Source organism: Pseudophryne corroboree, chromosome 2 (assembly GCF_028390025.1).
Source record: "Pseudophryne corroboree isolate aPseCor3 chromosome 2, aPseCor3.hap2, whole genome shotgun sequence".
In the NCBI taxonomy this organism is placed as follows: Eukaryota; Metazoa; Chordata; class Amphibia; order Anura; family Myobatrachidae; genus Pseudophryne; species Pseudophryne corroboree.
Genome location: NC_086445.1, coordinates 161,596,388 through 161,612,586, shown reverse-complemented (window position 1 = coordinate 161,612,586; position 16,199 = coordinate 161,596,388). Strand labels below are relative to the sequence as shown.

Here is a 16,199-nt window from a genome sequence, read left to right as displayed (position 1 = left end):
AATAAAATAGAGATGAGGAAATACATAATAAAGTTTCTCATTTACAAATCCTTTTGGGTATTACCCAGTTAAATTGCCATGTGATTTGAGCAATGGTATAAATGGTATAACTGTAATGAAACAGCTATTATATGTTTATAGTTTGCCAATTGTAACTTTCTACTGTGAGCAGACATGAATGTTTTGGGCTTCGTTTTATTACTGGTCCAGTGATCTTTTCAGAACCCGCCAGAGCTTCCTCTATGTTCTGAATTATATCCATTTTTTTGTATTTTAGTCCATAAACCTGAAAATTGTTATATATATAAAACATTTTCAAATTCTACACCTTATTATTTTGGGAGGCGGTCAACATCCTGCTGGACGGGATCCCGGCGGTTGAAATACCGACGCCGGAATCCCGACCGCCACAATCCCGACATATTCTCCCTCCGTGGGTGTCCACGACACCTATAGAGGGAGAATATAATAGTATGCCGAGCGTAGCGAGCCCGCAAGGGGCTGCGTTCCGCTCGCCACCCCTGTCGGGATTGTGCGGTCGGGATTCCGGCGTCGGTATTTCGACCGCCGGGATCCCGTCCAGTGAGATTACGTACGGATCCCATTATTTTACCTGTTGAAATTGACTTTGCCATTGCTGCGACGCTGGATCACTGTCCATCCTCCTCCATCTGACATGTCGCAGTACACAGTGAAGGGCTCGCTCTGCGGACGTGGCTGTATGCGATAGTAGCCGCTCACCTTTGTTTTCCTTTCAAACACTGCTGCACAATCTGTGGGAAATGTCAATTAAACTTCAAGTGATGTGATATCACCTACTCTAGCCAAACCTTTATACCATATTATTCATAATGGACTGAGGTAATACTGCGGGAGGATATTATTTAGAGTATCTGTGAAATTGTTCTGCCCTCTACTAGGAGATACGCTGTCCCTCTGGTGGGCGCTTGGTAAGCCAGATAGATGGGTAAAGCTGTTAAAGCACTAAAATGGGGAAAGTGGGTAGATCAGGATTCAGTTGGTGACCTTGACCACTTAATTGGACATCTTGGTAGGTTTTGTGCCCAAACACCCTTCCTGTAGGACAGCAGAGCCAAGACTATGGACATTCTTAAACAGGAGGCCAGTCCTACAGACAAAAGGTGTAACTATCAAACAGGTTGGCGACAATAAAAGCCTGCTGCCTCAGATAGCATGATTTCTGTCACTGCTGGGCACTGCTCTCCCTTCTACAGTAACACAGGGATCCCACCAGAGACCTCCATGAATGGAGCAGTCCCCTGTAAAGGACCTTTCTTGAAGTTGATACCTTTTCAAAACCTGCTAGATATAAGAGGGTGGTCCAATAAGAAAGGTAACAAGACCTCTTGTGTGTAATGTTCTCTATTTCATTCTAATTTCCTGCCATACCAGAGCAAGTAAGCCTGTGCCTAATATCAGTCATACTGTGCCAACATCAGTAGGAAGATGGGGAGGCTGGAGGTAATATGGCCAGACATTGAAGTGTGTAGTGTGATTATATTTCTGCGTCTAAGGGCACAACAGCAGCTGAAATGAATTGCCCACTTGTGGAGGTGTATGGTGATAACATCGTGTCATGGAAACATATATATAGATTATAAAATGTGCTCTGACCCAGCAGCGGCAGATTTATATTTTATTGGGAGATAATGTAACCAGCTGATTGGTGGGCATGCCACATGACCTAGGCATTGCCTCCTGTGATGTCACAATGTCCATGCTGACATCACAAAGATCTGGCATGTGTATAAGTAACTGCTCCAGCTTTAGTTGTTTAGTTTGCTTCAGCCACCATGATGAACCACGGCTTGCTCCAGAACTGAACATTATGCCCATCAAAGGTAAGTTAGACATGCAAGATACCTGACACTACCTTCTAAGCTATAAAGATTCCATCACACGTGCTTATTCTCCAGCTCAGCGCCAGACAACAAGACTAATGTCCAGTTTAGACAGACAATTGTCCAATTGGTTGAGATCTATCAGTTCAATCTCTTCATCAAAGACGTTATTCAATTATGTTCTTGACACATATCATTAGTTTGAAAGAGTCAGAAGAGCTGTAATTACACTGCTGCCGGATACTGCAGAATTAGCTGTAAGTGAGGTGCTGGTTGTGTGAGGGGGGGCATCTCATGAATAGCTTGAACCCTGCCGTTCTTGTAATCAAGGGATAGTTTAAATATGTAGGAGATTTAGCAAACCTAGAGGGATGTTTATCAAAGCTGGGAGACAGATAGAGGGGTCTATTTATGAAGCAGTGAAACGTGTGGAGTAGTTGCCCATGGCAACCAATCAGCATAGAAGTAACATTTCTAATTTGCATACTATACAATTGTACGGCGCAGCTGATTGGATGCCATGGGCCACTTCTCCACAGGCTCACCTCTCCACTCTTCATGAATAGACCCCAAAGTACAGGGAGATAAAGCCCTAACCAGTAAGCTTCTGTCATGTTACAGTCTATTAGAAAAATTACAGTTAGGAGCTGAGTGGTTGGTACTTTCTCTCTCCCCGCTTTGATACATATGCCCCCCAAAAGAGAACAAGTAGACTTGTTGCCCATTGCAAACAATCAGATTGTAGCTACAGTAAAATGTACAGTATCTAGTATGTTCTGTAAAAATGATAACTAAACTCTGATTGGTTTCTATGGGCAACACATCTAATTGCATTCTTTAGAAGGCCTGATATATCTCCCCTGAAATATTTAATTTGGATGGATCTCCTTTAAATCTACAGCAGACAGTTAGCTCCAGATTTAGGTTACAAATACATAAGGCGGTATTCAAATTATATATCACACCCAATCTCCTTCCTAAAGTGATCCCCGTTATCACACATATTGCACCCAAAGTAATCAGGTTTAGCTGTGTAAAGGTTTGGGAGCCCAGGGTAGCGAGCGGAAATTATGATATCACGCCCGTCAGCAGAAACAGAACAGGTGTGGAAGGGTGTGAAAAGAACTGAATACCGCCCATAGAATGAATAAAACTACACACATTTTGTAATAATAATAATAATAATAATAATAATAATATTTTATTCACCTTCATCATAAACAATGAGATTCCCACTAGTTGGAGGGATTTGTGCAGCTTCTGATCTGCTTTTAGCCTAACTGCTTTTACAGACTTTACTCTTGACAGAGTGGTACTAAAGTATTGAATCAGTCAGTATATATATCATACTGTATATGCAATCCATAATACACGAGGCCCGAAATTTCCAAATGACGCTGTGCCTCGCTTTAAGACTGAAACTTTGAGGGGAGAACTGAGTCCTATCCAACCCGCTCATCTCTATTTGAAATGTCTTGGTCGTAGAATACACTGAGTATCTGTTGTGAGAATTATTTTCCTATATCTCTTCTAAGAATATTCTCCTTCACTTATGGTCTTTAATAAAAAAAAGGTGGCTGTGACTCCCCTCCTCTGCAAAACATTTTTTATTATTATTTATTTTTTATTTCAGTTATAACCTTTTTGCATTCAGATGGGCTATTAATCAAGTATTGTCTTTGAAGCTTATTGTTATGTTACATTTTGCTGTGTTTTTGTAACCAAGAAGACCATGACAACTTTATTTCTGTTTTATTTTTCATTATGTTTAGGATTTAAACTACTATGACTACGTTCCACTATCTCCCAAAATGAAATAATCTGCTATGAACTACTAAGGTAAAATACATTATTCAGAGGTAAACTGACTTTTCATGGCAGATCTGTTAAAGGAATGGCCAATGGTGACTATTATTTAATCAGCTGAGTTACTGTGAACTCACTAAGTTAAAATATGATCGTCGTTCCTGTCTTTTGTAAATGAGATACTTCCTGTATGAAGGGCTTTGTTTGTGGTGGATCAATGAATGCTCTGCTGTGTTTTATTCCTCTTGCTATTTTCTGTACCTTTACTGTACTTGAAAATACTGTATGTATATGGAAAAACTAATAAAAACAATTTGGACCCCAAAAAATAAATGACCTTATGGTCTATCTACTGATTCTGGCAATTCTCTCCCATAAAAGAGCCCGCATTAAGATATGGATGCCTAACGTATATAGCAGTATTACTGACACATTTGGGAATACTCCTCATTAGATAAAGTAACTCGTAAGATATATTTCAATAGTGGGACATAGGCTACATCACTGGTCTGCTCTATAGTATAGCTATGATCAGGAGGGCTACTCTAGTATCCAGTTTTATATACGGTCAGGGCAAAAGTTTCCTGTGGCCATTCCCCCCCCCCCCCCCGGTAAAATAGAGCGTGGCCACAGTTATCCCCCTGAACTTGTGCCCCCCTGTAGCTGTGCCCCCAGTAGCAGTGCCCCCAGTAGATTTGCCCCCAGTAGCTGTGCCCCAGTAGCTGTGACCCCTGTAGTTGTGACCCAGTAGCGCCACTTACAGACACACACAATAAAAAAACCAACAACTACACAATACTTACCAGCCGCGCTCCTGCTTCCGGACCGCTGCTGTGCTGCCCTCCGGCTGCCGACTCCTCTCTATGGGAGAGACTTCATGACGTCTCTCCCATAGCAGCGCCGCACTGACACTAGAGTTCAATTATGACCTCTAGTGTCTGTCAGTGGAGCCGGCTGCAGCGGGTGCCCACACAGCCCATGGCGCCTGCTGCAGCCGGGGAGCGGGGATCAGTAGCGGCTCTTGCCTTGGCGCCCTGGGGACAGTGGCGCCCCGGACAAAAAGCCTGCTTGCCCGTGGCAAGAACCGTTACTGTATATGGTTAATACTTTTCGTTGGTGTAAATATGTTTAACTTGCAGTTTTGACAGCATGTCATGTGACCTATGTATTACATGGTATCCGGACTCCAGGCCGACACCAATTGGTCGACACACCTTAAGTCGACACGGACAAAAGGTAGACATGAACAAGATTGACGTGGAAAAAGGTCGACTGAGTTTTTCACTTTTTAATTTTTTTTTTACTTTTTCATACTTTACGATCCACGTGGACTATGATTGTGAACGGTAACCTTGCCCGAAGCATGGAGAGCGAAGACTGTGCACTAATTGGGGTTCCCGGTCACATTACGAAGAAAATGACACAACCCCCCCATAAAAACCCCATGTCGACCTTTTTCCATGTCGACCATGTTGACGTTGGCTTTTTGTCCATGTCAACCTATTTCTAGTGTCGACATAAGGTGTGTAGACCAATTGGTGTTGACCTAATTGGTGTCGACCCTGAGTCCCAGACCTGTATTACCTCACATGAGGTCATACACAACACTCACTGTAGACTACATTGTACTAGACTACCTACACAACACTCACTGTAGACTACACTGTACTAGACTACCTACACAACACTCACTGTAGACTACACTGTACTAGACTACCTACACAACACTCACTGTAGACTACATTGTAGACTACCTACACAACACTCACTGTAGACTACATTGTAGACTACCTACACAACACTCACTGTAGACTACCTACACAACACTCACTGTAGACTACATTGTAGACTACCTACACAACACTCACTGTAGACTACATTGTAGACTACCTACACAACACTCACTGTAGACTACCTACACAACACTCACTGTAGACTACATTGTAGACTACCTACACAACACTCACTGTAGACTACCTACACAACACTCACTGTAGACTACATTGTAGACTACCTACACAACACTCACTGTAGACTACCTACACAACACTCACTGTAGACTACATTGTAGACTACCTACACAACACTCACTGTAGACTACATTGTAGACTACCTACACAACACTCACTGTAGACTACATTGTAGACTACCTACACAGCACTTACTGTAGACTACATTGTAGACTACCTACACAACACTCACTGTAGACTACCTACACAACACTCACTGTAGACTACATTGTAGACTACCTACACAACACTCACTGTAGACTACATTGTAAACTACCTACACAACACTCACTGTAGACTACCTACACAACACTCACTGTAGACTACATTGTAGACTACCTACACAACACTCACTGTAGACTACATTGTAAACTACCTACACAACACTCACTGTAGACTACCTACACAACACTCATTGTAGACTACATTGTAGACTACCTACACAACACTCACTGTAGACTACCTACACAACACTCACTGTAGACTACATTGTAGACTACCTACACAACACTCACTGTAGACTACATTGTAAACTACCTACACAACACTCACTGTAGACTACCTACACAACACTCATTGTAGACTACCTACACAACACTCACTGTAGACTACATTGTAGACTACCTACACAACACTCACTGTAGACTACATTGATAGTTACAGCCTACTAACTGCTCTTTTACACCATTATTACTGGATGTAACACTGCTAATGAAAGGTACAGTCATTCTCTGACAGGGATCGGTATGGGATCCCGGTGTACGGGATGCCAGCTGTCACTATACTAACAGTGGCATCCCGTCCACCACAATGCCAGCAGCGGGGAGAGTGCATTGAGGCCCCTTGCGGGCATGGTGGCTCGCTATGTTCGCCACAGGTTCTATTCTCCCTCTATGGATGTCGTGGACACTCACAGCGGGAGAATCACCTACCTCACCGGTATTCTGGTGGCGGCATTGTACCGATGTCGGGATTTTGGCGTTGGTATTGCGTCCGCCGGAATCCCAATGGTCGGTATTTTAAACGCATACCCTATGACACATTACCATCAAAGACAATTCAATAGTAAACAAATAAAGGTGTAACTATTGAACATTTAAGGCTAAATGTAATAGGGTGTGATTTTGGAAAATGTGCGATTTTTACAGCAAATTCGCATGTTTTCCGAAAATCGCAAATGTAATAGCTTGCAATTTTGTTAAAAATCGCATGTTTTGACATATACCAAAAATCGCAAGTGAAAAATCGCATCCAGATGTTTTCCCATTGAAAACAATGAAAATCCCAAATGTAATAGGATGCGATTTTTTCACTTGCGCACAAAACCTTACAAAAAATCGCCAGACTAATACAGATGTAGCCACCTTTATCTTGACTGGCTGAGGCGTTTGTCCCGATCGAGCATACGCAGCGTACCGGGGCGTAGGGAGGGGCGCCTAGTCACAGAGAGGCGTACCTAATCGCACGGAGGCAGACAGAGCGTTTGGCGTTACCTTTACGTGTAATACCTGCGATCATCCACCAGATGACGCCTTTTACAATCACCACTGCGCATGCGTGTGGTCTCCCGTAAAATACAATACTGAAATATATAAGGACTACTTTACTAAGCGTCTCATTACGCTGCATACAGTAAATACTCATTGCGCTGCATTATTTAAAACAGTAAATACTCATTATGCTGCATTATTTAATACAGTATATACGGTACAGACGCAAATAGTACAGCATACAGTATATGATCCATCTACAGTACTTTATGAATATGTGAGCGTCCAAGTACCGCAGACAAAACAACATAAAACCAGTAGTGTACACTGTCGCAAATGGACGTGTTAGAAGTTCCCTATTGCCTCTTGAGATTAGGAATTTTGTACAGTAAATTAGCGTCCTAATCCCGTAGCCATTACAGCATAATCAAAACCAATGGATTTATTCATCTGTCTGCGGCGAAGTGGTGAAGTGTTCCGCTTCCTATACTCAGAGTCCCGAGTTCGATTTCTAAAGTACGAATGCATGTTAGTTTTTTCCAGACACTTTATTATTTTTTTATTCACATAAACCAGGGCAAAGCTGCAGGAGCGGTTCTACTGTTAAGGTTCTATGCACCGTACAGTACACATACAATTCTGTAGCAGGGCAGACTCAATAGAAATGGCTACCACCTATGACTCCTTGCCCCACGGAGGCCCTAGGCTACGGAGCAAGTAACAGTCCAGATTTTGCAGGCTATGGGGCAATGCTGAAGGAGCGTCACAATCCCCTAGCTAAAATACACAGGGGCGATAGGAATAAGCGAGGTCTATGCATATTACGGTACACCGGAATCAATCGCACAGCACACTGGCAAAATGGCCGCCGCCCCTGAACCCCCACCACGTGGCAGGCAGCGCACGGATATGGAGTGAGAGATGGCAAAAGTTTTGCAGGCTACGGGGCAATGCTGAAGGAGCGTCACAATCCCCTAGTCAAAATACACAGGAGTGATAGAGATAAGCGAGGTCTATGCACATTACGTTACACCGGGCTCGATCGCATAGCAAACTGACAAAACACAAGTTTTACATAAAGCAGGGCAAAGCTGCAGGAGAGTTTCTACTGTCAAGGTTCTATGCACCGTACAGTACACATACAATTCTATAGCAGGGCAGACTCAATTAAAATGGCTACTGCCTGTGACTCCTAGCTCCATGGAGGCACTTGGCTATGGAGCAAATAACAGCACAGATTTTGCAGGCTACGGGGCAATGCTGAAGGAGCGTTAGAATCCCTTAGATAAAATACACTGGGGCGATAGGGATAAGCGAGGTCTATGCACATAATGATACACCGGACCCCATCGCATCGCAAAGTGACAAAATGTCCGAGGCACGTGAACCACTGCCTTGTGGCAGCACTCAGCTATGGAGCGAGCAACGGCATAGGTTTTGCAGGCTACGGGGTAATGCTGAAGGAGCGTCATAATCCCCTAGCTAAAATACACAGGGGTGATAGGGATAAGCGAGGTCTATGCACATAAAGATACACCGTAAAGTTCCCCATGGTTTTGATTATGCCTTTTCTTTGAACACAGTATTTTCCACTGCCTCGCCCTACCCCCATCCCACTTTCCCCTTCCCCCCTGGGAGCCTGCAAAGTACATGCAGTAGACAGGGAGGGAGTTCCGATCAGGTTACAAGACATGTGCAAGAGTATACTACTGTATGTAGGAAAATCCCCCACCCACTCTGATTTATGTGAAACCTGTGTGCACCCTTCCATTGAATGTATAACAAAGAAAAAATAATAATAAAGTGAATGTCACGGGAACATATATATTAAAAAAAAAAAAAGGTTGGCACTTTGGGACTCAAACCTGGGACTCTTAGCGTGGGAGGTGGGAGCCTTCATCGCTAGGTTGGTATGAAAGGGGAGACAATTAGCTACCGGAGGGTACCAACCCCAAGTTTCTGTGACCCCCACAAGGTTCATGGCAAGCGTCGGAACCCATGGTGGGTCTGAATTAACGGGCCCATTATAGTCTATGGGAAAATGGGTCCACTTTGCGTACTGATATCTCTGGTTCTGGATGTCCCAGAGACTCGGGACTGGTACCATTTAAAAGAGGAGACTCTTGGCTTTCGGGGCAGACTAACCACTAATTTATGTGACACTGGAAAGGGAAACGGTAAGCAACCAACCGTGTATCGGGTCCCCTCCAGTTGTCCGCCTAGCTTGCACAGGATGCAGGGTTTCTGGCTAGATAGGAAATACTGTAAAGAAATGCTAAGCATGGTAATTTGACATCCAGGAACATAGGGAGGAGTTTTTATCTCTCTCCATTATACTTAGAAAAATTACACTTGCCACTGTAGGTTACAAGCTGTTCGTGCTAATTAGTACACCCTTAGAATGTAAGCTCTCACGAGTAGGGCCCTCTTCCCTCATGTGCTTATCCTTTTCTTACTTTAATAATCCTCAACTGCCCAAATCACGCAGTTTTTTGGCCATCTGGAACTTATCTCTGTCATTTACTGGTGTAGTTATGCTTAGATACCCTGTACTTGTCCTAAATTGTCTTCAACTGTAAGTCACTGTTTTCCTGTTTTGATTATGTGCATATGTACTCTGTAATTGGGCGCTGCGGAACCCTTGTGGCGCCATATAAATAAAGGATAATAATAATAATAATAATAATAACATACTGTACAGAGATACTAAGTACAGTGATTTGGCATCCACGAACTTAGGGAGGAGCTTTAATCTCTCCCCATTGTAATCTTTCTAAGTATAATGGAGAGAGATAAAAGCTCCTCCCTAAATTCCTGGGTGCCAAATTACCGCCCAGAGTATCGCTGTACTCTATGTTCTATTAGTGTACTAATTAGCACGAACAGCTTGTAACGTACAGTGGCAAGTTTAATCTTTCTATGTATAATGGAGAGATAAAAGCTCCTCCCTAAGTTCCAGGATGCCAAATCACCATCCTTAGTATCTCTGTACAGTACGTTCTACTAGTGTACTAACTAGCACGAACAGCTTATAACTGGATGCCAAATCACCGTACTTGGGCCCTCATTCCGAGTTGTTCGCTCGTTCTTTTCCTTCGCATCGGTGCGATTTTCCGCTAACTGCGCATGCGCAATTTTCGCACTGCGGCTGCGCCAAGTAAATTTGCTTAGAAGTTTGGTATTTTACTCACGGCATTACAAGGTTTTTTCTTCGTTCTGCTGATCGTTGTGTGATTGACAGGAAGTGGATGTTTCTGGGCGGAAACTGGCCGTTTTATGGGTGTGTGTGAAAAAACGCTGCCGTTTCTGGGGAAAACGCGGGAGTCGCTGGAGAAACAGGGGAGTGTCTGGGCGAACGCTTGGTGTGTTTGTGACATCAAACCAGGAATGACAAGCACTGAACTGATCGCACTGGAAGAGTAAGTCTCGAGCTACTCAGAAACTGCCAAGTAAAATCTTTTCGCAATATTGCGAATACTTCGTTCGTAATTCAGCTAAGCTAAGATTCACTCCCAGAGGGCGGCGGCTTAGCGTGTGCATTGCTGCGAAAAGCGGCTAGCGAGCGAACAACTCGGAATGAGGGCCTTAGTATCTTTGTACAGTATGTTCTATTAGGGTACTAATTAGCACGAACAGCTTGTAACGTACAGTGGCAAGTTTAATCTTTCTATGTATAATGGAGATGATAAAAGCTCCTCCCTAAGTTCCTAGAAGCCAAATCACCATCCTTAGTATCTCTGCACAGTACGTTCTACTAGTGTACTAACTAGCACGAACAGCTTTTAACTGGATGCCAAATCACTGTACTTAGTATCTTTGTACAGTATGTTCTATTAGGGTACTAATTAGCACGAACAGCTTGTAACGTACAGTGGCAAGTTTAATCTTTCTATGTATAATGGAGAGAGATAAAAGCTCCTCAGTATGTTCCTGGCTGCCAAATCACCGTACTTAGTATCTCTGTACAGTATTTTCTATTAGGGTACTAATTAGCTGTTCGTGCTAATTAGTACCCTAATAGAAAATACTATACAGAGATACTAAGGATGGTGATTTGGCAACCAGGACCTTAGGGAGGAGCTTTTATCTCTCTACATTATACATAGAAAGATCAAACCTGCCACTGTATGTTACAAGCTGCTCGTGCTAATTAGTACACTAGTAGAACATACTGTACAGAGATACTACGGACAGTGATTTGGCATCCAGGAACTTAGGGAGGAGCTTTTATCTCTCTCTCCATTATACTTAGAAAGATTACAATGGAGAGAGATAAAAGCTCCTCCCTAAGGTTCCTGGATGCCAAATCACTGTACTTAGTATCTCTGTACAGTATTTTCTACTAGTGTACTAATTAGCACGAACAGCTTGTAACGTACAGTGTCAAGTTTAATCTTTCTATGTATAATATAGAGAGATAAAAGCTCCTCCCTAAGTTCCTGGTTGCTAAATCACCGTCCTTAGTATCTCTGTTTAGTATTTTCTATTAGGGTACTAATTAGCATGAACAGCTAATTAGTACCCTAATAGAACATACTGTACAGAGATACTAAGTACGGTGATTTGGCATCCGGGAACTTACTGAGGAGCTTTTATCTCTCTACATTATACATAGAAAGATCAAACCTGCCACTGTACGTTACTAGCTGCTCGTGCTAATTAGTACACTAGTAGAACATACTGTACAGAGATACTACGGACAGTGATTTGGCATCCAGGAACTTAGGGAGGAGCTTTTATCTCTCTCCATTATACTTAGAAAGATTACAATGGAGAGAGATAAAAGCTCCTCTCTAAGGTTCCTGGATGCCAAATCACTGTACTTACTAGGGTATTCAATTATCCACAAATTCGCGGCGATTTTTTCACCCGAAATTTTTTTGCGCCAATCGGACGAAAATTGCAGCGAAAACGCTCAGTTGTTCTACCTATTTCATTCCAAACGGGTTTCACCTGAAAATTCTTGCAGTGAAAAGTGCAGGTGAAAATGGGGAAATCAGCCTGTACCCCAAAAAATGCTAAACTAACATAGGAAAACAGAAGAGAAGAAGAGAAGATAAAAGCTCCTCCCTAAGTTCCTGGTTGCCAAATCACCGTCCTTAGTATCTCTGTATAGTATTTTCTATTAGGGTACTAATTAGCACAAACAGCTAATTAGTACCCTAATAGAACATACTGTACAGAGATACTAAGTACGGTTATTTGGTATCCAGGAACTTACTGAGGAGCTTTTATCTCTCTCCATTATACATAGAAAGATTAAACTTGTCGCTGTACGTTACAAGCTGTTCATGCTAATTAGTACCCTAATAGAACATACTGTACAGAGATACTAAGTACGGTGATTTGGCATCCAGTTTAAAGCTGTTCATGCTAATTAGTACACTAGTAGAACATACTGTACAGAGATACTAAGGATGGTGATTTGGCATCTAGGAACTTAGGGAGGTGCTTTTATCTCTCCATTATACATAGAAAGATTAAACTTGCCACTGTACATTACAAGCTGTTCGTGCTAATTAGTACACTAGAAGAACATACTGGGGACTCGGACTCATACAGTACTTGCATTTCAAAAGCACGGTATTTTCCACCGCCTGCCGCTAGCCCATCACCCTTCCCCCCTGGGAGCCTGCACAGGTCATGCAGTAGACAGGGAGGGAGTTATTCACATAAACCAGGGCAAAGCTGCAGGAGCGGTTGTAATGCTAAGGTTCTATGCACCATACGGTACACATACAATTCAGTAGCAGGGCAGACTCAATTGAAATGGCTACCGCCTGTGACTCCTTGCCCCATGGAGGCCCTCGGCTATGGAGCAAGTAACAGCAGATTTTGTAGGTCACGGGGCAATGCTGAAGGAGCGTCAGAATCCCCTAGCTAAAATACACAGGGTCGATAGGGATAAGCGAGGTCTATGCACTTAATGATACCCCAGACCCCATCGCATCACAAAGTGACAAAATGTCCAAGGCACATGAACATCCACCTTGTGTCAGCACTCAGCTATGGAGTGAGTGTCGGCATAGGTTTTGCAGGCTTTGGGGCAGTGCTGAAGGAGCGTCGGAATCCCCTAGCTAAAATACACATGGGCGATAGGGTTAAGCGAGGTCTATGCACATAATTCTACAAAACGGGGGTTCATGTGCCTCGGACATTTTGTCACTTTGTGATGCGATGGGGTCTGGTGTATCGTTATGTGCATAGACCTCGCTTATCCCTATCGACCCTGTGTATTTTAGCTAGGGGATTCTGACGCTCCTTCAGCATTGGCCCGTTCTTTGAACACAGTATTTTCCACTGCCTGGCCTTCCCCCATCCCACTTTCCCCTTCCCCCCTGGGAGCCTGCACAGTTCATGCAGTAGACAGGTAGGGAGTTTCGATCAGGTTACAAGACAAGATTTATGTGAAACCTGTGTGCACCCTTCCATTGAATGTATAACAAAGAAAAAAAATTATAATAAAGTGAATGTCACGGGAACTCGGACGCTCATACTGTACATGTATTTCAAAAGCACGGTGTTTATGCATTGTACATACTTCCTTTTACACAATTACTTGCGTCTCCATACACAATCTTGCGTCTGCATACACAAGTGTTTTAACATGTTCGTTTGTGTCTGTATAAACTATTTATATATATTGAGAACTCTCACCGTCTGACCATTGGTCACCATCTATTAATATTACAGTCGTCACTGACCATTTGCCAGAGCTGTAGATCAATCCGCCGCTATACGATCGAAAGTACTGGATTAGTGGAGCATTAGCCACCCAGTGGTGGAGATGTGTAATGCATGCTGAGTATCTAGAATCGCCTCAACGCGCCTGCCTGTGATTAAACTCAGCAAGCTAAGCTATCGCCTTAGCATGACTAAACGTCCGTCTAGGCGGAGAATCGGTCAAGATAAAGGTGGCTACATCTGTAGATCAGGTTTAGACTGGCGATTTCTGACTAAGTAATAAAAACATGACCTAAAATCTGCATGTCTTTATTACTAAAAATCGCATGCTTCCTTTACTAAAAAATGCAAATAATCGCATGCGAATTCCATTTTAACCTTAAAATTCGCATCCTATTACATTTGCGATTTTTAGTAAAAAATCGCAAATTACAAATGTGTGATTTGGTGCGATTGTTTTAGACACCTAAAAAAAATCGCACCACATTACATCTAGCCTTTAGTGGTAGGCCATCATCAGCAAGATAGAATGTATACTTTAGCTTTCTGAGACGTATAACTGCATCAGACATACGCATTTACTAGCAGTAGCAGATGGGTATACTTTGGTGTATGAGTCAGCAGTTTCACTAGTTACAAAAAAGAAAGGCAGAGTTATGGAATACAAATATTCCCCCCCATGCCTCTCTATTTCCTCTTTATATAGATTATAAAATGCGCTCTGACCCAGCAGCTGCGGATTTATATTTTCATCTATCTCCCTGGCAGATAATTTCATCAGCTGATTGGTGGGCATGTCTCATGACCTAGATATTGCTCCCTATGATGTCACAATGTCCATGCTGACATCACAAAGAGCTGGAATGTGCATCAGTAACTGCTCCAGCTTTAGTTACTTTGGGGGACATTAACTAAGCAGTGATAACAGTGGAGAAGTGAGCCAGTGGAGAAGTTGCCCCATCAACCAATCAGCAGCTCTGTATAATTTTATAGTATTAGAGGTGTTACTTCAGTGCTGATTGGTTGCCATGGGCAACTTCTCTGCTGGCTCACTTGTCTGCTCTTATCACTGCTTAGCAGTGGTGCAAGTAGAAATATTTTCTTAGTGGTACTGAGTGCCGAAAATGGGGGTGGTCATGTGTTGTGAGGGGGTGTGGCCACATGCTGCTAGTTGGAGTGGCTACATGACACTAGCGGCGTGGCTACACGTCAGCCCCCTTTTTTGGGGGGAATCTAGAGGCAATGCTAAAAATATATAGTAATGCCTCCAGTATAATAGAAATATACAGTAATACCTCCAGTATAATAGAAATATATAATAATGCCCCCAATTTAATAACAATATATAGTAATGCCTCCATTATAACAGGAAAATACAGCCGCTGTCGCACTCCCAGTAACCCTGACAAAGTGGGAGGAGCTGTCATGCTGCCAAGCACCATGGTCTTGTTGCTCTGTGGCACATTATAATTATGGTAATGGCAAAGTGTGTGGCAGGTGGTACTGCGTACCCGCTGCCAAATTCTTAAGGGTACTCCGTACCCGAGCGTACCTGTATACTTGCACCGCTGCTGCTTAGTAAATGTCCCCCTTAGTCTGCTTCCGAATGGAACGTTATGCCCATCAAAGGTTGTAAGACATGCAGGATACCTGACACTACCTTCCCGCAGCCTAACCCTGCCCCTTGTGCCTAACCCTAACCCAGCACTTACCGTCAGTATTCTGACTGACTCCCCTTCTAAACCATACAGATTCCAGGGCCTAGGTTTATTCTCCTGCTCAGCGCAAGTTCCAGGCAACAGGACCAATGTCCAATATGGACAGACTATTGTCAAATAAAAAAAAGGGACACTTTTTGGCTGGATAAAAAATGGCTAATTTTTGGGGGCAGAAAAATAAATGTGGCTAATAGGATACTCACCATAGAATGAATAAACTACACTAATAATAATAATAATAATAATAATGTTTTACCCACCTTCATCATAAACAATGAGATTCCCACTAGTTGGAGGGATCTGCACAACTTCCATTCTACTTTTAGCCAAATTGCTTTTAAAGACCTTACTCTTGACAGAGTGGTACTTATTCCCTCTGAGGTCTCTCAGTTGCAGCTTCCCCAACTCCAGCAAGTTCTCCAGGATTTGGATTCTGTGAAGAAGTTTCGCATTGTCCTGCTGACAGATCTCTATGTCCTTCACCAAGAAAAAACAAGAATTACAAAATGATTTCATTTTTAATGCGACTGACAACTAATAACACAAATCATGAATCCATCAGTGAAGGAATGCTGTGTACTGTATAGGTGACGCTTAAAAAGAGTTTGTATAAACAAACTTTTATTGGTG

At 42.8% G+C, this 16,199-nt stretch overlaps 2 protein-coding genes across 3 annotated transcripts in view; one reads left to right on the top strand and one right to left on the bottom strand.

Annotated features, from left to right (window-relative positions):
• The window catches only part of LOC135005405 (fibrinogen-like protein 1), a 149,052-nt gene that overhangs the window by 18,580 nt on the left and 114,273 nt on the right, over nucleotides 1–16,199 (bottom strand). For both annotated transcript variants that reach the window (XM_063951930.1, XM_063951929.1), the window contains exons 3-4: nucleotides 15,830–16,046; nucleotides 614–773 (exon numbers count right to left, since the gene is read on the bottom strand). In XM_063951930.1, the coding sequence (XP_063808000.1) occupies nucleotides 614–773; nucleotides 15,830–16,046 (377 nt within the window). The remainder of the gene's footprint in view (nucleotides 1–613; nucleotides 774–15,829; nucleotides 16,047–16,199) is intronic.
• Nucleotides 1,847–16,199, top strand: part of LOC135005292 (phosphatidylinositol 3,4,5-trisphosphate 3-phosphatase TPTE2-like) — a 295,357-nt gene continuing 281,004 nt past the window's right edge. Inside the window, exons 1-2 of the mRNA XM_063951927.1 lie at nucleotides 1,847–1,862; nucleotides 3,635–3,701. The gene's annotated coding sequence lies outside the window, so the exon portion shown is untranslated. The remainder of the gene's footprint in view (nucleotides 1,863–3,634; nucleotides 3,702–16,199) is intronic.